Raw genomic sequence first — 26099 nt, forward strand, 5'->3', positions numbered from 1 at the left:
GATCACCGACTAACGTTCAAATATGTACGGAATATAGATATAAAATTTAAAAAATATTTATTATAGGTAATAACTAAGAAAAACATCGAATATAATAAATTATGAAATAACGTTTTTTAACTTAACACAATCATATATGTAAATATTGATTTACTACGATTTACTATGATGCGACTCCGATATCACTTATAGTTACAATGCAGTTCTCGATAAATCTCAGATCCTTCCAAATGTTAATGCTCCGTGTTTCACCTTGTTGCCTTACTATCAGTAATCTTGTGGCTGATATTCTCGCTCAATATTTTCTCAATGCCGATGTTATGTTGACGTTTGCTTCGGAGAATCCCATCGAGTGACTGAATTCACAGTAATTACGCCTTCATATAGCAATTCCTTCGACATACTTCGGTCTCGGAATCACCTTAATTGTTGCGTGTTTTGCGTTACCTCAACGAAGAAATAAATGCATGGTTATTAAAGAGGAAACGATTATTTATATAAATTAAACTTTCAATGTCACAAAATTAATATTAACATCATAACTTTGTGACTCTATATTAGTTATATTATTTAACTTGATATTATACGAGTCACTTATCAGATTGACAAGAAATGTTATTAATTCTTAATAATATGTTAATTGTAATATTTTTAATGTTATACGTTAATATAAAAGTAATATAAAATAATATAAAATGTAATTGACGATACTTGAGAAGGAATTATATAAATTTATAAATCGTCAATAATATAATTAGAGATTTATCTGTAAAGATACCTTCTATATAGATAACTGCTGGTAAGGAATCGATGATCACGAGAAGGATCTTTTTCCATTCGAAAGACGCACCCCATACAGCACACTTGTCCAAAAGCGGGACATAAGAAATTTTTATTTCTTTTAGACATCTTTTAGACGTCTTGCTAAAAAATGTCTAAAAGACGCCTTATATCCCGATTTTGGACATGGTGCTGTCTGGGACCATTCTCATCCTGTTTGCAAAGCGTTACTAATTGTTGCAGGACTCGTATTAATTCACGGAAGGAACGCGCTTGACAAATCTTCGTACTGCGCAAGGCATCTTCTATGACCTGCGAGAAAAAGAACAGGCTCATTTCTAAAACTCAGCAACATTTTAAACACAATAAATAATCGCAATAAATAATTGAAAAGCTTATTTTAGAAATCTGAATTTATTTAATTAATTCTTTCTTTTTTTTTTAGAGGAATTCCTTTCTTGTAATTATACTGACATTATAAATTGTGACGTGTAAAACAATACGCGATATTTTTATGAACGTCTAGTCGTTATTTATACGCTAAAACATTATCTCCTTTCGCATAAAACTCATGATCTTCTCGTATCGCAACCTAGAGAAATCTTTTTTTATGTTGAAATACCACATACAACGACGTTCGATCGATCAGCGACGTTAGATACTACCGTCAAATATAAATATAATTGAGTCTTCCCGGAGGGTGAGATCTAATGTTCACGTGATCCAGCGTGACCGTTACCTGTGCAAGCTCGTGCCTGCAAGCACAGAGTCTCTCCCCGAATATCGGCATAGACGGTCGTACTTTGTTAACGCGATCCGCGCGTTCTTTCTACAGTTCCGTGCAATGGACTGTTCTTTTGTATCGTAGTACAAATACATTAAACGGTTGTTGAGAATACTGTGTTCTATTCCCGTCCCTTTACAATATAGCTTTCTTCTATTCGTTTCCATCCTGCATAAACTATTATACGTTTCGGAAGGTCAACGTTATATTAAATTCGGATTCTTGTAAAAGCAGGAATCTTACAGTAAATTGTATCGTAGTATAAATTACCAAAGAATCCTTGGTTGGATATGAGTAAACAAAATTCTTTAGTTAATATAACAAAAAATTTAGTTTACATAAAAAATATTTGATTTACACAACAAAAAATTTGGTTATGTTAAAAATTTTTGTTATGTGAATCAAAAATTTGGTTAACATAACAAAAAATTTTCCAACCAAAAGATTTAGTTGATTCAACTAAAATGGGTTTCTTAGTGTGCTCATTATTCACGATCTATAATCTAAGAGAGTAGTTAGAAAGAGATGAAGAGTGAGTTTAATCATAGGTTATAGTTTACCGACGTTGGTGAAACTGGTCCTTAATGGATAAAAATTTTGCTTTATTTTTACCTTCTTCGATATTACTTTACGTAAATTGTGGCATTACAAATTTATTTAATATAATACATAAGCTAACAAAACAATACTTAAACCAAATAAGTAATTTTTACTTCGCTAGAGAATAATAAACAATTAAGAATTTTAACTTGGACTATATATACTGGCAATGATTATAATCGTGGCAACGATTATAATCGTCGCGACAGATCGTCACCGCGTTTCGAACAAGGATTTTGGTCGTTCTAAATTGATGTAATTTTAGATGCTTAGATATAAGTATCTTAATTAAATATTACATTCATTGCGAAAAATATTATACCATACATGGAATTAAATTATGTTACGTCCAACAAATATTTTTTTTATATGGTATGTACATACTAGTATAATTCTAATCTTATTACTGTTTATAGTCAGTAAATTTTGATGCATAAAATTACAGAGTCAGCGCATGCAATTAATAATTCAACAACGTGATAATTACGTCTGTGACAAGAGAAATATACGCGGAAACAATTATTATATTATAAAGTACATTGCATGATTGCGTTGTAACTGTAAGTATTTATTTTATTTCGTATTTATAATATATCTATATTAGTGAAATTAATTTAAGGTTTAATTAATTTATTGTTTGGTAATCCATTTCTATCAGTGTGAAAATGGCTTTTGTTGGTGTCGAATTCGCTAACGATCTTGACGAACAAGAATCAGGAGCAATCGCTTTAGTTCATTGCACATGGCTTACACCTCGAAAGAAAGAAGTTTGGTGGCCACCGTACAAAACTAGTGCACGATTTAAAAAGGCACTTTCTGTTGGAGAAGAACCAAAAGAGGATGCATGGAAATTATGTTACGTCCAACGAATATTTTTTTCCTATGGTATGTACATACTAATATATCTATAAATTACTATTATAATTTTTTATTGTCACTTTTGTACTATAATTACAATTTTTATTACTGTTTATAGTTAGTGAATTTTGATGCATAAAATTAGATTATGTTTATTTAGTTTGTTTTTAACAATCTTGTCTTTTTCAATTATAGATGATTTGGATAAAGCAAATAAAAAATTGAAAAAATGTGAAGAATTTTCAGATGTACAATCATCTGCATTAGAAGATATAAATCAAATAAAGAAAAGACAGCGTAAACGAAATTCAAAATATGAACGTACAAGCAGCGAATCAGAAAGTAACGAAGATGATATTTTCCATCCACCACCAAAAATTTCCAAAACACGTAAGAATAATTTTCAACAATTCGTTGTATTCACAATTGACTTTAAGTTTACCTATCTTTGCTTGTTTCTTTATTAGAGTAAAGAAAGTTTTTTGTCTAATAAAGATGATAACCTAGCTATTATTTTTTCAGTTCACAATAAGTCATCAAATAAATCTGTAACACCACAATTTACGTCAAGTAACATCATACAAAAAGGTATATGTAAAGCAAAATTTTTGTCAATTAATTATTTTTGTGATTTTATTTTTAATATTTTCCTTTGGATTTGTTATATTAGACTGTTTATCGCAACAAGTCACACACTCGAATTCTGTTGTGTCTACATGCAGCACTTCTACTAAAACGTCAGACGCTACAGATTCCTCACGTCAAACCGTTTTACCATTGGACCAAACTGTAACACCAGCATTGTCACCGATTACTGTTCCTAGAAACATCAAGACTTTGTCGCAATCTTCAAATTCTTCACATAATTACCAATCAAGTAGTTCATATAAAGGATCACATTCACATACCTTTGCTGGTATGTATCTTAATCGTTCTATAAAATTAAAAAACATTTTCTTTTTTTATATTACTGACATTTATATTACATTACTGTAATATAAAATAATATATTCATATTATTTTATATTACATTACTGTAATATAAAATAATATATTCATATTATTTTATGTTACTGATCTTTAGTACTCTTCATCTTTTAAACTTATATTTTTCAAAACAAGTTTTTCTTGATATAACGAAAATGAAAGAACAGATGAATGAAATATATGGTTTAATTAAACAATTTTGTACTCCAAGTGGTGTACCCTCTATTCCTGATAATTTTCCCATTGAGTTTCCATTAAAAACACGTGAAGACTTACAACGTCTAGAAGATTATTTAAGTGACCGTGAAAAGCAAAACACTGTGGTATGAATTAATCAAAATATGTTAATATATATTTTTAAATATATGAAACGTGTTTACATAAATACATGTTTTTACATTTTTTTAATTGTTTTCTAGTCATTGTATTTATCAACATTAGGAGGTGACACTGTTACCACAAGAACTAATAGAATTTTAAAACACGTTCTTACTAATGAACTTGCAAAAGGCTTCAACTTTGCAGGTCAAAAGAATAGAAAGGAAGGTTTTGCAAAACTTCATTTGAAAACTGTGATAATCCGTAAGTGTATTAAATATTATTTTAATTTAGTTTTTAATTAATTTATTAGTGATATGAAATTGTCTTTTTCTTTTTTGTGTAAATAGGTGCTGTACAAATAAAATCACCTTCAAGTACAGAAGCTGCCATTGAAACAGCGATTAAAACATGGTTAAAGCATGCTTCTGACAGGATAAAAGAAAAAGAAAAGAAAAACAACAATTAAAGATGACAATTTGTAGTTCTTATCTTTTTGATATTCTTCGCCATGTTGTATACGTAATGTATACTATTTTTCTTCAGTTTCTATTTTGGGATAAAATTAATATTATTTATTAATTTTGCGTTTTAAATTATATCTATAAACATTTTTGTGTAAACTCCGTAAGATGTTAAAACAATGTTTTTTTTTAATGGGAAAACGCCTTATCAATTCAGTATTATATATATATATATATATATATACATATTATATCCATATCTGTCATTATTATTTTGTAATATGTATTTGTTTTTAAGATTTACTTTATCTCATAGAGTATTTCATATACTTTTGGTAGAAATTTGATCTATAATTCTTTGAGATTCGGTCAATTATTTCTCAAAAAATTAGAAAAATTAAAAAAACCGGTTTCCAGGAAATCGGTAACGAAAAACTATACACTCTATAATACTCCTCGGGAAATTCTACCCCTATTTCATATACTTTTGGTAAAAATTCGATCGAATAGTTCAAGAGTGTATAAAGGACATACATACATACATACATACATTCATTTTTATATATATAGATTGTATTTTTCTATACTATTTTTCCCTCTTTCTCTCTTTTTTCTTTATTTATTAAAATTAATAATTCAAAATAAAATGAGAAGAATGTGTGTGTATGTATGTGTACGCATGCGTATATGTGCAACTAAAGGTAGGAAATTTTAAATATATACAAAACTATTACAAAACATCTTTATTTTTGTTATTACTTCTTATAATTACTTATCTTCATATATTTAAAAATTAATAAATTTACGATAATTGAATATGGACCGGTATTTATTTATTCAAGCTCTTGTTGGTTGACAGGAATACCCACATACATTTGGTTATTAATATTCATAAGAACACAAATTGTTGTAATATTGTTTACAGGAATTAGTACAATATTATTTGTTAAATGGCATTTGTGTAGAAAAGTGTTGCTATCATACATAAAATTGTTTCCTTGAATCATTAATAGATTATCTGTCACAATTTTTTCCATTACAACATAATGGTTTCCATTACACCTACATGGCTTTCTTACACAATTACAATTAGTTATTTTAATAAAATACATTGATAGTAAAATGTACTAAATTTCAATAAATGTTTTCTCCAATAGTCCTAATAAAGTATTCTTTTGAATTCAGTAAATATTTTATTAGGTTTAGAAAATTTGTTTCAATTGGATGAATATTTTTTTCATTCGAAAAATATTAACTGAATTAAAAAAAATACTTTATAAGAACTATTGGAGAAAACATTAATTAAAATTTACTACATTTTTCTATCAGTGTAGGATCAGTGTAGGATCAGTGTAGGATCTAGAGGGTTTTAGAAGGTTTTACCGATAACTCCTCTTTTAAACCTCAAAATGGGAAACAGTTCGTTTACTGCCTATTTGAGGCACAAAGTAGGAGCTAAGTACAATACAATATAGAACCTATCAAAATCCTCCAGAACCTTAGATGTGGAAAATAAGAGGTCGAAAGAAGGAGTAAAATTTCGACTCGGGATGGTCGTTTTTAAACAGCTGCCTACTATTTGGCGCTCTTGTCACTAGTCAATCTCCTGGTTTGGGCGTTACAACTCAATTGCCGAATTACATAATACCGGAACACTATAACATCCATCTATATCTTGATGTGCTTGACAACAATTACTTCTCTGGCAAATGCCAAAAGTTCTTATCAAAATCGATCTACCAACAAAGAATATAAGCTTGCACGCACAAAAACCACAAATAGACATAAATTCTTTTGTCCTGCGTAAAATAAATTCACCACGCTATTATGTACCCCATGAGTATTACACCTATAACAACGAAAGTCATATTCTCGATATTTATTTCGCTGAAGAGTTATCGGGGAGTTACATACTGCAAATGGAATATAATGCCACGTTGAATAATGGACGAAGGCTCGTTTAAAAGTTCTTACATAAATGAAGAAGGAAGTAAAATGTGAGTAAATGTTAATATACTAAGAACGAATTATTTTAAAAAATATTGGAATTATTGTTCTTTATAAGTTCTATATAAAAGTGTATTTATTATTATTCTTTGTTGTAATAACAATATTATCCATTTATTATTTTATTCTTTATTCATTATATACGATACCACTATGGCCATGGCCATATAAGAAAAGTTTAAAATTACATGTTTCGCAAAATTTAATGAGATAATAGTTAAAAGTATTTAAATTCAAACATTAATACTTAAACATTTCTTTACTTAAACATAACTATATAATGAGAACAGAGTGTTAATATATTAACAAAAGAATTGCCTTAGAATAACATTATTCTATGGCATAATATACTTTGTGTCTAAAAATGTCTCGTATGAGAATTTTAAATTGTTCAAATAATATTAAAAGGTTATAGAAATTGTTTTAAGTTTCACACTCTAGAGTTAACGACATAGCCATTCCGTTGGTTGGATTTATCTAGTACTTTGCTATTAATATTACTGCACATATTAATAAAATATGATGATAGCAATATAATGGTAATATAATCTAATAATAATTACATTTGTTACATTTTAATTATATCTTATTGTTATAAATACTTGTGTGTCTCGAATTCCATATGCCAATTCATAATGCGGACAATAATTAAGCATTCATTATTACTTAAGGTTAAGCCATGCCATTTTAATGTGACAGATGGTTGCTTGGAGTAAATTTTCAAACGATTGGAGCCCGACGAATATTTCCATGTTGGGACGATCCGGCTTTCAGTGCGACTTTTAACATTACTGTAAGACATCGCAGGGACTATACAGCTTTGTCGAATACGCCTATACTGATGAAGACAATAAATCGATATGGCATAAATAGGACATACTTTTATGAAACGCCTGTAATTCCTCCTTATCGCGTCACGATTGTGGTATCGAATTTCAATTATACTCTTGCCAAAAGAATCAATTTCGGATTTAGACAACAAACAGCATTGCGTTTAAGATATGCAGAAATGGTTGTTAAAAATGTCACGCAACATTTGGAATCTCAATGGAAACGTTGCACGGAGCTTGAAAAAGTGGATCATATCGCAATACCGGATTTCCCTCAAGAGAGCATGAATAATTTGGGATTTGTTTTTTATAGGTAATACATATGATTAAAGAAAGAAATATTTTACATAAATTAAAAAATTTAGTCCAAAAATGGAGTTACTATTTCTAATAAAACGTATTATTGTAAGATATTTATTCTACTTTAATAATGAATAGATAATAATAAATAAAAATGTGGATGTGTGATTGGCACGCATGCATAGCATATTAGCTGCATCCGAATGCCGCGCTAATATTTCCTAAGTAATTAAGAAATGAAAATTTCCCAACGATTGGGATGGTTATAGGAGATGTATGAGAAACTTATCGGAAGATGTATCGTATTACAGAAAAGATTATTCATGTTTCTTTTCCATAATATCGAAACTAATATTCGTAGTAGAAATTTGTAACATCAAAAATAATGGAGTGTAGTAATTAAAGTATAACTAGACTATATGAAAACACAAAATATTATTTTAACAAATTTATACTATAATATTTGGTCTCGACGCTCGGAATCGAGCAAACGACTGGAGAGAGATACTATAATAATAAACATTTGTATCTATTATTTATAATATGTAAAAGAAACGTGTCTATTTATATTATCGTTCTTACAAAAAGCAAAATTAAAATTGTTATAGATTAGATGAGTTTATATCCAAATTCAAAGGCATAAAGAATGCATGCAAATTTTTATTCCTTCTTGTTATACAAATAAAATGAAAACTGTAATTATATCTATTTTCAAGTTTTTTAAATATATATATCATATTTCATAGATGTTATCTTAAAATAAAATAGCTAAATAAAGAAGTAATTATCTGTCTAATTATCTTAAAAATATTTACAAATAAATCGATAAAATTATCCGAATTCTTGCATAAAATAATCTTTTAATTTGATTAAATGTGACTCAAGCACAAATTTTTATTCTTTACTTAATTATCAGTCTGTTTTATATGACTTATTAATTGTTAGAATTTGTATAAAATCACAAAACAATCAGAGAAAGAAAATAAAATACTATTAATTAGTATTTTATACATAAGTAGTATCTCTAATAATGCTATTTTAGATTTAATTAGTTGCCTTAGTAATACTAATTAATCGATTTCATATCCACTTTTAAACAGTTAATTTATACTTAAAGATGTATAATGTATATATTTTTAAATGTTTTATACGTTTTTACGTACTTGACGTATATTTCTATAAGATGTTTTTATAATTATGTTTGCAAATAATTTTTAGAGAAACAGCTCTAATCTATGATGAAAAATTAGATCCTGTTATACGCAAAATAGATGTGGCGCGATTAGTAGGACGTGCAGTAGTACATCAATGCTTGGATAATTCGATCAACCCTATCTCGTGGCCTCATTTGTGGTTGAAGGATGGAATTCTTACGCTATATGCAGCAGAAACCATCAACAAGGTAAATTTCTTAATTTTTTCATACTGTTTTACTTACATAATTGTTTTTATTCGTATTGCTTGATATTGTACAGGGTGACCCATACAGCACAAAATGTTTTTTAAATATTTTTAAAATATTTTTTAGGAAGATTAAAATAATTTAAAATAATTTACAAAAATATTTTTAGAATGTTTCTATGTCCGTCAGATCATGTCAGAAAAATATTTTCAAAAATATTTTTAAAAGATTGCAAATAAATATATTCAATAATATTTGTAAAATCTTTTAGAAATATTGTTTTAAAAAATAAAATATGTTCATAATAATTTTAAAAATGCCTTAAAAATGACATAAATATGAGTCATTTAAAGGTATGTATATGCCGTTACGCTTTTGTGAATTAAGAATTTTAGAAAAACAAAAAAAAAAAGAAAATACATTTATTATGTATATGTCGTGTGTGCATACAGCCGCGCGGTCACCCATCCGAGTCAGTACCGCACCTAACGTCGTCGCTTGACATCGATGATCGAACGGACTAGTGGTGATCCTTTGATTCTGACGCTTCCTTGTTGCTTATACTCCTATATAACATATCTTTATAGTGTTCAAAAATCGTGTAATGATAATAACCGGTAAATATTAAGAATAATAACGCAATTACAATTAATGTACAATAATTATTAATATGAAATTCTTATATTTAACATAATATTAATATAATAACGTTAACAACATGCATGATAACGCCTAAAGACGCTACCTGACAAAATAAAGAATTTATTTAATGAATTGAATCAAAGTTGAAAAATAATTAGGAATTAAATTTAAAGAAACATAACTCTAAAAAAAATCTATTCTTTATGTATGTGTGTGCATATATGTTCACGGAGTAAGTTATAGTACTATATTTTCAATTATTCTTATAATATTTCTGCAATGTTGTTCTAATATTTCAACGAAATGTTGCAATTGTCTTTACAACATTACATTGCAACTTGTAACGTTCCTGCAATGTCTTGCAAGCTTCTATGCTGTATGGGTCTGTTTTAATTAAGAAAAACTTAAAAAATAAAAATAAAATTGTCGTGTACCAAATTTGGTCTTAAAATGACGTCTAATTCATGTCCTTTTCATGACGTCATACTTTCATATCCACAATAGGACGCCAAATACACGTCATATAAAGGACATATATGACGTCGTGGACGAAATATGACCTTAAATTGACGTCAATAAGACCATGTGTGCTACCTGGGATATTTACATGGGAAGTATATATATTATATATATATATATATACAATTTCTGTAACTTTTAAAGTAAATATCTCAGAAACGGGTCGGACAATCGATCGCAAATTTAACACAGGTTTTTGGGATATATAAATGCACAATCTCTGTAAATTTCAGCTTTATCCTCGGCTTTATCCCTTTATTTTGACATAAGCGACATACATCTTTAATTAAGAATATTTCATAATATTTCAAAAATATTTTTGAAAATATTTGAAAAAAGATTATAAAACCAATAAGAAATAAAAGTATTTTTTAAATATTTTGAAACAAGATTATGATACAATAAATATGTAGATTTGAATTAATATTTTAAAAATACATTTCAAATATTTAAGAAAATTTTATCTTGGTGATAAAAAAGAACGTTTTTAAAAATATTTTTAAAAGATTCTTAAAATATTCTTAAAAATGTTACCACAAAAGGTTTTTAAACCATTTTCAAACATTCCTAAAACCATTTTAAAATGTTTCTCAATATTTTTATAGAAATATTTAGAAATATTTTTTGAAAACATTTTCTGCTGTATGGGGATCCACGTTAGGCTTAACACACCATGCAGAACAAGGGGGTCACGATAACGTCAAAGTTGTAATATAACTTTTAAATGATAAATAAAATAATTATAACATCATTACGATGTCATTATAAGTTTTATGTTCTACCTGGGATTGTAATATATCGAGAACTATGCTATCAATTTTAATCTTGAATTTCACAGATTCTATGGGTCTTTAAAATTAATCCCCATTTATATCCTTCTCCTGAAAGATGAACTGGAGAACAAGAACACTTTTATCTAAAACATAGCTCCTCTTGCAAATAATTTTAATGTTGTTAATTTTCAGTTACGTTATATACTTATCTATAGCAAAAATAATATTAAAGAATTAACATATTCTTTCAAAAAAGAGACATTTTTGCGACAATATTATAGAAAATAAAAATATTATAGAAATGGTTATTAAGTTATTAAAAAAACAATGTAAATATCTAAAGGCTTCTTTTTTCATTTGAAATTCACAAGTATCTTCTCTGATTGAATATATCCATCCATCAATTAATTATATCAAAACTTTCATGTTTAGATGTTTCCAGAATTCCGAATATGGGATCTGTTCGTAGTCCAGGTCCGACAAGAATCTCTCCGTTTGGATACAGATTTCATTATGAAGCCTCTTATGTCGGAAGCCAGCGCTACTGAAATTATTTAACACTTATCCCTTTCCTGTTACATTAAAGGTAAGACATTGCAAGTACGGTTAAATATTTTCGAATCAAAGCATAAATTACTTAACAAAATTACCTTTTTTACCCAGAAATCTTTTTATTTCATTTAAATCAATTTAAATGTTTCTTTTCTTTCAAGTCGATTATCTCGAAAAATTTGCATTAAAGATGTATGTCGCTTATGTCAAAATAAAGGGATAAAGCTGAAATTTACAGAGATTGTGCACTTATATATCCCAAAAATCTGTGTTAAATTTGCGATCGATTGTCTGACCCGTTTCTGAGATATTTGCTTTAAAAGTTACAGAAATTGTATATATACATATAGATATACTTCCCATGTAAATATCATAATATATATCTCTGCTCATGTACGGTAAAAATAAATGAAATTTTTATGGTACACTTGTATGACATCGAGAATTGCAATTACGGTTTTTTAAAATTTTCTGTTTATATATTTTTTTCAATTTTTAAATGGTTTATTTAAACAATATCAAGTACAAAAATGGGATAAAATTGCGATTTTTACGCTTTTTCTGTCCAAATGATACCATGTTGTTTATGAATAATTTTTGTTTATGAGATTTGCTCTACACTGTTTAATCAAGAAAACAAAATATACTACATATATATATAAGCTATAGCGACATACATCTTTAATCAAAAAAATGTTCCGAATAAAAACTATTTTTTATCTCTATTTTTAAAGCTATAAAAAATGAAAGTTTTCATAAAAAATTAAGTTGTTTTTTATTTTATCTACGTATAGCGTCATCTATGATAAAACCAGATAGTGCCATCTTATGTTCCTTTTAATTTCAAACAAATGTTGTCTAAAATATTTTTTCATAAAATGCATTTAATGAGATATTTGTTATTAATATTATACTGAGTTTATCCTGTAATTATGTTTGTATGTATACTTAAATATATATTTTATCCAATCTCTTATAATATATATCATTGTAGCACCCACTATATTACGTATGTTGCAACATATATTGGGTTACGACGTCTTTTGGAATGGTATCGAAATATTTCTTAATAATCCAGAATATAAAAGGCAAGTAATGTAATAATTACTCTCTATATATATTTAAATAGAGGTTATAATGGGAAATTTCATAAAATACCTACATTTTAATTTGTCTTATTATTTTATTCTATTCCTTTCTTTATTTCAAAATCTTTATTTATTAGTTTACTTATTATTTATTAGTAATACTCTTTTTCTCCTTTTAGTCAATTGCTATTATGCTTATTATTTCTGCTTCTACTTTTTTAAGATAGTTGTCTCGCGACAGTACAATCCAAAATTTTATACTCTAAGACACTCTAAGTCAACGTTAAAACATCCGACTAAGATAAATGTACCAATGCCGGGAAATTCAAGACCTATGTCTGGACACCTTTATCATTTTAGTTTTTAAATAAGTATAACGCGAATTAAAATCAAAGATAAAAATATAATACAAGAAAAATATTTTTATCTTTGATTCTTTGATTTTAGTTCGCGTTGTAACTTATTTAAGGACTAAAATGATAAAAATGCTCAGACATAGGTACGTGTCTAGGCATTGGTACATTGAGTGGAGGTGGAAATTGGTTCGCGTGAAAAGTTGAAAACTTCAACCGTGCAATGATAGACCTCATTTTGTCTTATAAGCAGTGGTGGGGTGAGGTAGGGTGGGTCTCGCTTTGCATGGAAAGTACAATGCTGTCCAGAGAACCATTCACGCGAAGCAAGATCCATCCCACCTCGTTCCACTCCTGCTTACAGGGCAAAACGAGGTCTATCATCGTACGGATCGTGTTTTCAACTTTCCACGCGAACCGAGGTCCACCTCTACGCACCCCCGCAAATGTACTTACCTCATAAAAACTATAATATTGCCAGAAAATGAACAAAACTTACGTAGAACAAAATATAGAACAATGAACAATTTCATGGTATTTACAACAAGAGCGCTTTTAGCCGTAGCTTTGTTAAACATAGCGAGTGGCATATTCCCCACACTGGCATATCCCCCCCCCCAATTACCTTATATAAATACCGGCCTTAGCTCTACTTTGTCACTATTCTTTATTCATATTCAAATTCATTTTTATTGCAGTAAATTTTGCTCTTTCTGTTTATTTTTCTCTCTTTCCTCGTAAATTATTCTGCTTTTCTATTTTCATATATATTCTATGCTTTCATGTCTTATCCTTGCAATCTATATAATTTCTCCGATATTATATTATCTATATTTTCTTTTCTATGTTATTGTGTAACACTATCATTTGTACAATTGTTTTATTTCTTTTTTCCTTATTTATTTTTGCATGCTTCTCGCTTTCTCATATTTATATGTCTCATAATGTTCCCTCTTCTATTTTTTTATTTAGTTTCTTTAATTTTTTATTTATATGCCACAACTTATCTTATGATTATTCTAGTTATGGTTCTTCGTTTTTAGCTCGTCAAATTTCGATGATTTCTGGACCGCCATGCAAACAGCTTTAAATAATTTAAATAGTATTTACGAAGTTAATATAAAGGATAAGATGAATTCTTGGATACAACTAAAGCAATATCCTGTGCTAAAAGTGACCAAATTTGATCTTTTACATGTGCAAATCTAGCAGCAATATACACTAAATGACACGTTAGGAATACCTGTTACATTTACTACACAAGATTATTGCAATTTTAATGACACATCCCCTTATTTAAAATTCCCCGTTGTTCTCCCGCTATGGATATCTGCTATTGGCAATAACCTTCCATCAAATCCAAACGAATGGATGATATTCAATATACAACAAGCAGGTAAATACGATATTTAAATTTATTTTCTTAATTTTTTCTTGGATTATTTCCTTGTACAACATTTTTTTTGAATAATGATAATACCATAGTGTTTTATAGTTAATAATTTACAATATATGCGTTTCTAATTAAAATATAAGTATATTCTTCTAATATTAAGCATTAAAGATATATTACCATCTGCAAAAAAAAATTACATTGCATTATATGTGTGTAATTAATAACTAAAATGTATTTATATTATGGTAGGATATTATCGTGTCAATTATGATGCTACGTATTTTGATCGGATTGTCCATTATTTAAGGACATCTGACGAATATACAAAAATACATGTGCTTAATCGTGCTCAAATTATCGATGATGCATTTCATTTTCTGATGAATGATCGACTTCCCTTGTCCACTTTTTTGGAACTAACGAAATATCTACAACGAGAGACAGACTTTATAGCGTGGTATCCCATGATCTAAGCTCTTGAATATATGTCTGGTTTCTTTCTATTCGAAGAAAGTGCATACTTAAAGGTACATAATAACAGTTATTGCAAAATAATTTTTAAGCATTACACTACATCTATATATATATATATATATTTTATGTTAGAAGTAAAATGCAATTTTATATATAAATTGGTTACACATGATATTTCTTCAAAAAATAAATATCGTACATATATAGTAATAATTAAATACATGCCTAAATAACTAAAGGTATTTGATTAAACAGTCTTTATAATATCAGCTTCAAGGGAATGTAAATACAAAAGTTAGTTTTATTTGAACTTTAAAAACTATTTACATTTTATACATGCATAATGCTACTGAAATTTATATTATAAAATAAATTTACATATTTATATCTGCAACATATTTTATATAAACCTTCATAAAAAATTTTTACATATTTTATTTGTATACATATATGTTACATAAATTTATCATCATATAGGTATGTTTGATCTCCATTATTAGACTTTTTATAAATTTATTATTTCATGATTTTTAGATACACATGCGGGACATTTTGCATGAACTTCTTAAGAATATAACGTATACCGAGAAATCTGATGAAAAACCTAATGACCTTATTAAATGCTTAAGACAAGAAGCTGCAAAGTGGGCATGTGTTCTCGGTGACAACAATTGCAAGTCTAATGCTACTTTTAAATTGACGCGGCATTTGAATGATACTGAAAGATATAACATTTTGAATAATTTTATAAGTATATTTTCGTATCATTATATGGAATACAAATTACGATATAGTATTTAATATAATAAACTAGATCAAACTATACGAAAAGCAAATCGTTTACATTTCATTATTCTTTCTTGGTATTGTGTAGACTTTCGCCAGAATGGAAGAAATGGGCATATTGTAATGGTATAGCGAATGTTAGGCTGGATGTATTTGATACACGGATGAACAAAACAGATAATAAATTATTAGAATATCTATCTTGCTCTACGTCTCATTACATCATCCGAAATTACTTAAATATAATAGTCAATGAATCAGAGAACTGTGATTCAAAAATGCTAGATTGCGAGAATGTAAGTGTGCAGCCTAAAGACCGCGTGAATAGTTTTCTTCTCACTGTTGCAAGGCATGCAAAGGATAACGAAGTATTGGAATATATGTTTAAAAATTTGTGTCTGTGAAGTTGGCACCTCATTTTCAAAAATCGGAAATTTTATTAAGAGTTCCATTTGCACCCACAATAGTTCTACAGTTCCTGATGTATTTCAGAAATAGTTCCGTCGATTTAGATAAAAATATAACGATTTAAAAAAATGAGGTGCTAACTTCCCGTGGCACCTCAAGTTTCAAAAATATTTATTTTTATCACGGAATTCTATAGTTCTTGAAGAGTTCTATAGTTCCTGATACTTTTTAGCGATAGTTCTGGTCTTTAAGTATTTTTAAATAATTTTTTAATCTGACCGCTGGCACCTCAAGTTTCAAAAAAATTGATTTTTATCATGGAATTCTATAGTTCTCGAAGAGTTCTACAGTTCCTGATAGGTTTTAGCAACAGTTCCGGCCTCTAAATATTTTTTTAACAATTTTTTACTGTGACCGCTGGCACCGCACACAAGAGTAAAGTCATGAATTGCAGGCAGTTTCGATCGACTTTTTGACAGTTCTCGATAGTTCTCGCATAGTTCCAACAGTTTTTATAGGTTTTAGCAACAGTTCCGGCCTCTAAATATTTTTTTAACAATTTTTTACTGTGACCGCTGGCACCGCACACAAGAGTAAAGTCATAAATCGCAGGCAGTTTCGATCGACTTTTTGACAGTTCTCGATAGTTCTCGCATAGTTCCAACAGTTTTTATAGGTTTTAGCAACAGTTCCGGCCTCGAAATATTTTTTTTACAATTTTTTACTGTTACCGCTGGCACCGCACACAAGAGTAAAGTCATGAATATCGCAGGCAGTTTCGATCGACTTTTTGACAGTTCTCGATAGTTCTCGCATAGTTCTGCTAAACTGTTGCTAAAATCTATAAAATCTGTTGGAACTATGCGAGAACTATCGAGAACTGTCAAAAAGTCGATCGGAACTGCCTGCGATTCATGACTTTACTCTTGTGTGCGGTGCCAGCGGCAACAGTAAAAAATTATTTTAAAAATATTTAGAGGCCGGAACTGTTGCTAAAATCTATAAAATCTGTTGGAACTATGCGAGAACTATCGAGAACTGTCAAAAAGTCGATCGAAACTGCCTGCGATTCATGACTTTACTCTTGTGTGCGGTGCCAGCGGCAACAGTAAAAAATTATTTTAAAAATATTTAGAGGCCGGAACTGTTGCTAAAACCTATAAAAACTGTTGGAACTATGCGAGAACTATCGAGAACTGTCAAAAAGTCGATCGAAACTGCCTGCGATTCATGACTTTACTCTTGTGTGCGGTGCCAGCGGTCACAGTAAAAAATTGTTAAAAAAATATTTAGAGGCCGGAACTGTTGCTAAAACCTATAAAAACTGTTGGAACTATGCGAGAACTATCGAGAACTGTCAAAAAGTCGATCGAAACTGCCTGCGATTCATGACTTTACTCTTGTGTGCGGTGCCAGCGGTCACAGTAAAAAATTGTTAAAAAAATATTTAGAGGCCGGAACTGTTGCTAAAATCTATAAAATCTGTTGGAACTATGCGAGAACTATCGAGAACTGTCAAAAAGTCGATCGAAACTGCCTGCGATTCATGACTTTACTCTTGTGTGCGGTGCCAGCGGCAACAGTAAAAAATTATTTTAAAAATATTTAGAGGCCGGAACTGTTGCTAAAATCTATAAAATCTGTTGGAACTATGCGAGAACTATCGAGAACTGTCAAAAAGTCGATCGAAACTGCCTGCAATTCATGACTTTACTCTTGTGTGCGGTGCCAGCGGTAACAGTAAAAAATTGTAAAAAAAATATTTCCAGGCCGGAACTGTTGCTAAAACCTATAAAAACTGTTGGAACTATGCGAGAACTATTGGGAACTGTTAAAAAGTCGATCGAAACTGCCTGCGATTCATGACTTTACTCTTGTGTGCGGTGCCAGCGGTAACAGTAAAAAATTGTAAAAAAAATATTTCGAGGCCGGAACTGTTGCTAAAATCTATAAAATCTGTTGGAACTATGCGAGAACTATCGAGAACTGTCAAAAAGTCGATCGAAACTGCCTGCGATTCATGACTTTACTCTTGTGTGCGGTGCCAGCGGTAACAGTAAAAAATTATTTTAAAAATATTTAGAGGCCGGAACTGTTGCTAAAATCTATAAAATCTGTTGGAACTATGCGAGAACTATTGAGAACTGTCAAAAAGTCGATCGGAACTGCCTGCGATTCATGACTTTACTCTTGTGTGCGGTGCCAGCGGTAACAGTAAAAAATTATTTTAAAAATATTTAGAGGCCGGAACTGTTGCTAAAATCTATAAAATCTGTTGGAACTATGCGAGAACTATCGAGAACTGTCAAAAAGTCGATCGAAACTGCCTGCGATTCATGACTTTACTCTTGTGTGCGGTGCCAGCGGCAACAGTAAAAAATTATTTTAAAAATATTTAGAGGCCGGAACTGTTGCTAAAATCTATAAAATCTGTTGGAACTATGCGAGAACTATCGAGAACTGTCAAAAAGTCGATCGAAACTGCCTGCGATTCATGACTTTACTCTTGTGTGCGGTGCCAGCGGTAACAGTAAAAAATTGTAAAAAAAATATTTCGAGGCCGGAACTGTTGCTAAAACCTATAAAAACTGTTGGAACTATGCGAGAACTATCGAGAACTGTCAAAAAGTCGATCGAAACTGCCTGCGATTCATGACTTTACTCTTGTGTGCGGTGCCAGCGGTCACAGTAAAAAATTGTTAAAAAAATATTTAGAGGCCGGAACTGTTGCTAAAACCTATCAGGAACTGTAGAACTATAGAATTCCATGATAAAAATCAATTTTTTTGAAACTTGAGGTGCCAGCGGTCAGATTAAAAAAATATTTAAAAATACTTAAAGACCAGAACTATCGCTAAAAAGTATCAGGAACTATAGAACTCTTCAAGAACTATAGAATTCCGTGATAAAAATAAATATTTTCGAAACTTTAGGTGCCACGGGAAGTTAGCACCTCATTTTTTTAAATCGTTATATTTTTATCTAAATCGACGGAACTATTTCTGAAATACATCAGGAACTGTAGAACTATTGTGGGTGCAAATGGAACTCTTAATAAAATTTCCGATTTTTGAAAATGAGGTGCCAACTTCACAGACACTAAAAATTTTGAGAAAGTAAAACCAAGGTATAAGAGTTTTATTTGTTACAATCATATTTTTTATAATGTATGTATCGTAAATGTTTATTATACAGGATAAATCACTAAAGGCGTTACAAGCTAATATTTCTGAAACAGAACGAAATATGAAATTCTTATTTTCCGGCGACTGTTTGGTATCAAAGTGAGCACTGTGTGATAAAGTTAATTTTTTTTTCTAAACGATGTCGTTAAGGTTATTTCGAAGATACCTTAATTTTTTAAACTGACAACATGTAATATACTTTTTATTACGTACAATTGTAGCCCGTCTTTTGACGAGTAAAATAACCTCACGTAGGGTGCGATCCACTAGACGCTTCAAACGCTTCAGAGCATTATTTTGTCCTTGTTTAACATTTGATAAACAACAGGGATGAAATGTTCCCAAGAGCGTTTGAAGCGCCAAGTGGATCGCACCCATAGTCAACGAATAGTTTTTAAAATAAACGGTCGAGATTACTGTCATTCTTAACTGTTCGCAACAAGAACTGAACACTTTCCGCCATTTTACATCGTTTTTTTCATTTTGTAATTTTGGTAGGACCTCGACTGTGAGTGATTATTTTACTCGTCAAAAGACGGGCTACAATTATACGTAATAAAAAGTGCATGCAGTTGTCAGTTAAAAATTCAAGATGTCTTTGAAATAACCTTAACGATGCTTAGGTAAAAATTAACTTTATCACACAATGTCCGCTTCGATAGCAAACAGTCAGTGGAAAACAAGAATTTTATATCTCGTTTAGTTTCAGAAGTATTAGCATGTAATATCTTTTTTACAACACCTCCACGGAAAGTTCGACTTTCCATGCCTGTAGAGAGGGGCGAAAGGGGCCAATTTCACGCCAGGGCTTACTTTCCTCCTTAGGGAAGAAAGTAAGCCCCGGCGTGAAATTGGCCACTCTCGTCTCTCTCTACAGGCATTGAAGTCGAACATTTCCGTAAAGGTGTTGTGAAAAATATCGTGTGCACCACGGGTCGAAAGTTTTTTCAGACCCGTGTGATTTGCCGCCCGAGCCGAAGGCGAGGGCGGCAAACTTCACACTCGTCTGAAAAACGCTACTTTCTCCCCTTGGTGCACAATATACTATAGTGTATGAATCTCACACTGTATTATATCTATATACTCATTAGAAAATTGTCATTCTGATTTAAGGGGATCCTATAGCGACGGCCGAACTTCCTCGACGTCGGTAATGTCAACATTTCTAATCCTGTTTTCTATGTTATATATCTATATCTGTCCTTGTCTAACGAGAGGCATCTGTCCTTTTTTCGATTGCTGCGCCATCTCTCGCTGCACGCAATACTGCTTATCCTATCAACCTGAATGTGCTTTTGCACATATAAAAGTTAAAATAACTAATCTTTTTTTCTAGGCTTTCAATCTTAGTTCTAATTGCACGATATTGTTCTGAAATGTTTTCCCTAGTTTGTACCGTATCTCATTTTGTATATATAAACTGCAGTATTTTTGTATAAGCAAATATTGTCGTCAGTGACAGCTCTATGTGCTCAAATTTTTAATTTTTTTGGTTTTTGATATAAAGTCGACCAGCCCGAACTACATTTTTGTGCGTACTTCAATTCTGTAAAAGAATTTTGCAATTCCGTAAAGCCAATTAAAAGTTTAACTCATTTAACTAAATGTCGGTAACGACTGCCACTATAGGATCCCCTTAACAGAGAAGTCAGTATACGTGTAGCATTAATTAATATTATTAATCATGTGCAGTCTAAGAAGCAACTCGATAAGGTAAATAATAATAATAATAATGATGATGATGATGATGATGATGATGATGATGATGATGATGATGATGATGATGATGATGATGATGATGATGATGATGATGGATATATCAATTAAATTGCATTGCATAATTATGTTGACAGCCCAAACTAGTGTTGCGTCAAAGCCTTTATACTTCAAAATAATAACGAAGCTTACTTATGTTTAATAATGTTAAAATAATCCACTTCTACGTACTTAAAGAAAAAGGGTCCCTAAGGCCTGTTTTTGGCACCCTTCAAAATTGGACCAAAATGGCTGGAATCACTTCCTTATAACCTTGGAAGTAATATTTAGTCAATTCCAGCCTAAACGGAAGTATTTAGAGTGTATACTTCAAGTATACATGGTGCATCAGCGTGCCCGTATCAAGCATTTCTTTGGAAAACTAAGCGTTTTTGAGAAAAATGTTTCAGATAAAAGTTGTATGGTTTCAAGGGGGACATAAGATGGTGTCATTGGTTTGATCTTGAATAGTCATTTGAAGGTCACGTGAATGTCGATTTCAATATTTTATATAGAACCTGCTATTTTTACATATCTTGTAGCTTATCTCGAGAGCTTTCCAAAACACTTATAACTAAGTCATTTTTCATTAAGTACTTTGCGAGTTATGAGGCTTCTTACAGATAGATTTGTAGAAACGTTACTTAAGGAGATCCGAGATTGAAATCATATTATTTATTCTTGTTGATTCTCCACACGTGAACAGTAAAATCGTAAACGTAATCTTCCTTTAAGAAGCCACGTAGAGTGGGGTGTTGGATTTACGTGAGTCTCCTTGCCTCTCATTAATCAAGCACCCCAAAAGGTGAGAGGCAAGGGGACTCACCTTAATCAAGCACCCCAAAAGGTGAGAGGCAAGGGGACTCACCTTAATCAAGCACCCCAAAAGGTGAGAGGCAAGGGGACTCACCTTAATCAAGCACCCCAAAAGGTGAGAGGCAAGGAGACTCACCTTAATCAAGCACCCCAAAAAATGAGAGGCAAGGAGACTCACGTAAATCCAACACCCCACTCTACGTGGCTTCTTAAAGGAAGATTACGTTTACGATTTTACTGTTCACGTGTGGAGAATCAACAAGAATAAATAATATGATTTCAATCTCGGATCTCCTTAAGTAACGTTTCTACAAATCTATCTGTAAGAAGCCTCATAACTCGCAAAGTACTTAATGAAAAATGACTTAGTTATAAGTGTTTTGGAAAGCTCTCGAGATAAGCTACAAGATATGTAAAAATAGCAGGTTCTATATAAAATATTGAAATCGACATTCACGTGACCTTCAAATGACTATTCAAGGTCAAACCAATGACACCATCTTATGTCCCCCTTGAAACCATACAACTTTTATCTGAAACATTTTTCTCAAAAACGCTTAGTTTTCCAAAGAAATGCTTGATACGGGCACGCTGATGCGCCATGTATACTTGAAGTATACACTCTAAATACTTCCGTTTAGGCTGGAATTGACTAAATATTACTTCCAAAGTTATAAGGAAGTGATTCCAGCCATTTTGGTCCAATTTTGAAGGGTGCCAAAAACAGGTCTTAGGGACCCTCCTCCTTTGTCAAAGATTACATGAAGGGAATAAGAGAAACTATTAGGATTTATAATAAATTGGATGTTTCACAAAAACTATATAGAGAGGTAAATTTTATGAACACAAGACTTTATATGTATTTTATTATTTTTTCTAGATATTTATCTTTATATGTGACACATATAAGTAACATTATATTTTAATTACTCCATATAATATAATTGTATTTTATTAGATTCCAATAGTATGTTAATTTATTGTTGTTTATTGCCGGTAAACCTTAGAACAATTTGTTTCAGGTTTATGAAGCTGTGAATAGAATTATGAATTATATTGATGTGACAATATTAATTGTTAAACAAAAAATAAGGGCACGCAAGTCTGAAATCACGAGTCAACTGAATTATTTTCAAAAGCTTATTCCGCATTAATTGATTGTAATAGTGAAATATATCTACTTTTATTACAGATATCATTTTATATCATTCCTGCTTGTTTGAATAAATATTCAGAATGAGAACTTTGATCAATATTATTCTGAGACATTTTTTGAAATAATATATTTTATATAATTTCATATTTTTTAAAATAATCTAATATAAAGTATATATTTTGCGAAAAAACTTCATGCTGGTTTTAAAAGTGCAGGAATATGAAAAGTACGTTTATGGGTTTAATATAAACTTGGTACAAATTAAATTTAATACAGATATAACTCATAAATTTTAACATTAACTGTAATCTTTTGCTTTAGAAAGATGCGTTTATATAATAAATTATACATAAGTTGAAATGTATACAATTAACATAAATCTGCACAGCTGTAAAAGAATACTTTACGCAGATTTCATAATTGTTTTGAAATTTGATCAAGTAGGGGAGACCGGGGCCTAACCGTCGCCGGGGTTGAACCGTCAAATCAAATATCTCGGAACCTGTATATTGTGCGAACTCGCTATTAACATTGTAAACGCTGCTTATGGTACCCATGTGACCAACGGAGTTTCGGCAGGTTACCTGCCGTGTTATGATTTTTACGAGGGCAAACGTGTTTTCGGAAGGTGAAAGTTACATTTTCTGCGCGTGGAAATTTTGTAATATCTGCAATAATATTTGCTCTCCAAATCTCGAGGTACGTGATTATAAAGAGTAATGCATGCTGAACACGAATCCAGTGTAGTTTTTTCATTATCGTTGATGTCTAATATTTCGTGGGCGATCAAACCTGAAACTTGTGTTTGGGGTTAATCCGTCAGTAAGCAGTCCGGGTGCATTTCCAAGGCATTTCCGGGCATTTCCAGGCTCACTGCATATGGAATATGGATGAGACGGGAATTACAACCGTTCAGACACCGAATAGAGTCATCGGACGTCGAGGAGTAAAACAAGTCGGGCGAGTGACTTTTGCGGAAAAAGGAACCGTCGTAACTATTTTTGAATAATGTTTCGCATAAAAATTTTAAATAAATTTTTATATTTTTCTCTTAAAAAACAATTATTAAGATGTATCTTATCATTTTTCAGGATTAGATGTACGTATATGTATTGAAAATGCAGTGTGACGGTTAAACCCCGGCATTTTTGAGATTTCAATTTTTCCACCGTTGTCGTTTTTGCTCTATACCGGTTAAACAAAGCGACGTAGATAAAAATTTCCTATATAAATTTTGTAGCTAAAGGTTCACTCTTTACAGTGGTATACCACATTTAACTAAAATTATTTATTTTCTTGTTAAAAATCGGCACCGAAAAAAAACTGACGGTTAGGCCCCGGTCTCCCCTACACTTTGCGTATAAGAATGTGTATTTCCAACATTTCCTACAATTTAATTTAATTTGTAATAAATTTATCGCAAAGCTAAGCCAAATATTTCTTTTACAGTAATAAACATAAATATTACTACAATTTACTTCACTTTTCTATCGTTATACTTGTGAAACTATATGTAGATAAATAATTTCCAGTAAATTCAAAATCTATGAAATAAAATTCATGTAACTAATGTGTCTCAGAATAATTCGTGTAATATCTCTTGCTCTGAACATCTATCTTTATTTTTAGCGTTAAGTAATCTGCTTACTAGTAATTTTTTAAATTATTTTTAATACTTTTGGTATATCTGTATTACTGTATTATTTTTAATTTTATTAACGTTATAAAATTAATTATTATTGTATTAATATTAAATAATAATTAGATATATCATGTATGTATATATCGGTTATTATTAATATTAAAGATTGTACTGCGTTTTTAATATTAAAAATATTGTTTTTGTAACTTTTAAGTCACAACAAAGTATACACCTTAATTTTGCTCTACACTTTCTTAATACTTTTTGACTGATTTTATTATTACTGTATACATACTGCCTTTATACTGATAAAACTGTAGTTACAATAATAAAATATATTCTTAAATAACCAATAATCCTTTCGGCTAATGATTAATATATAATAATCTCTATATACAGGGTGATTCGAAACAACCTTTTATCCTTCAAACTACAGATTCTTGACACAATTCTAAGAAAACTTTTCCTCTTGCAAAATTGTGTCCAACGCTTACTTTCCGAGATATTAACAAAAATTGTTACCCTATTACGGGCCGAGTACAGGAGGTAGGCAGAAGCGGCGCAACTCACCGTTAGACGCGGGCGTTTACGTCGGGTGCCTGTTGCGATCAGCCGATCGATGCACACAAGTTGCGTACCAATATTTACTGCCAGCACAGAAAATCTACAGTTTATGTTACGCACACCGTAGATTTTCAGAACTGGCAATAACATTGTAAAACACATACAATGTTTACGCGAACGTTACTTCTTGTAGTAACTTACGATAATTCCTTCGCGCAAACGGGATTTTTTTTCGCGTAAACGGAATTTTGTAGTAACTTACGATAATTTACTCCGCGTAAACGAGTGAATTATCGTAAGTTACTACAGAAGTAACGCTCGCGTAAACGTAGTAGTAGTAACAGCCACAACGATACGCGCACACACATGCAAGCACGTTCCGTGCCTTTAGTTCTCTCTTCTTAACTTACTCACTAACTTCACTTTCTTTACTTCACTTCAATTCACTTCACTCTCTTTACTCACATGCTAAAAACTATTCTTTTACAAATAAATACACACTGTTTACGCGAGCGTTACTTCTCTAGTAACTTACGATAATTTCTCCACGTAACCGGGGTTCTGTAGTAACTTATGATAATTCACTTCGCGTAATGGAGTGAATTATTGTGAGTTATTACAGAAGTAATGCTCGCGTAAACGTACTCGCGTAGTTGTCGA

At 30.7% G+C, this 26099-nt stretch overlaps 2 protein-coding genes, 1 long non-coding RNA gene and 1 pseudogene across 4 annotated transcripts; 3 read left to right on the plus strand and 1 right to left on the minus strand.

Annotated features, from left to right (window-relative positions):
- Window positions 1-41: 41 nt before the first annotated feature.
- On the minus strand, window positions 42-26099 carry LOC139782205 (uncharacterized). Of its 2 annotated transcripts, XR_011720815.1 has the most exons (4): window positions 25702-26099; window positions 25446-25522; window positions 779-1092; window positions 42-447 (listed from the first exon to the last, which is right to left on the minus strand). It is a non-coding gene; the product is annotated as an uncharacterized lncRNA (long non-coding RNA). The 2 variants fall into 2 exon arrangements; XR_011720814.1 differs by having other exon boundaries at window positions 25446-26099.
- Window positions 2525-4018, plus strand: LOC139782197 (uncharacterized). Its single transcript, XM_071721162.1, has 5 exons — window positions 2525-2724; window positions 2823-3049; window positions 3218-3412; window positions 3545-3610; window positions 3693-4018. The coding sequence occupies exons 2-5, from the start codon at window positions 2830-2832 to the stop codon at window positions 4016-4018; spliced, it is 807 nt and encodes a 268-aa protein (XP_071577263.1). The 5' UTR covers window positions 2525-2724; window positions 2823-2829.
- Window positions 4165-4944, plus strand: LOC139782185 (uncharacterized). Its single transcript, XM_071721153.1, has 3 exons — window positions 4165-4332; window positions 4429-4591; window positions 4678-4944. Exons 1-3 carry the CDS (start codon window positions 4165-4167, stop codon window positions 4794-4796), a joined length of 450 nt encoding a protein of 149 aa, XP_071577254.1. The 3' UTR covers window positions 4797-4944.
- LOC139782186 (aminopeptidase N-like) lies at window positions 6736-21839 on the plus strand (annotated as a pseudogene).

Source organism: Temnothorax nylanderi, unplaced genomic scaffold, assembly GCF_030848795.1.
Source record: "Temnothorax nylanderi isolate EJ_2023f unplaced genomic scaffold, tnyl_v1.0 TNYL_tig0394_pilon, whole genome shotgun sequence".
Classification (NCBI taxonomy): Eukaryota; Metazoa; Arthropoda; class Insecta; order Hymenoptera; family Formicidae; genus Temnothorax; species Temnothorax nylanderi.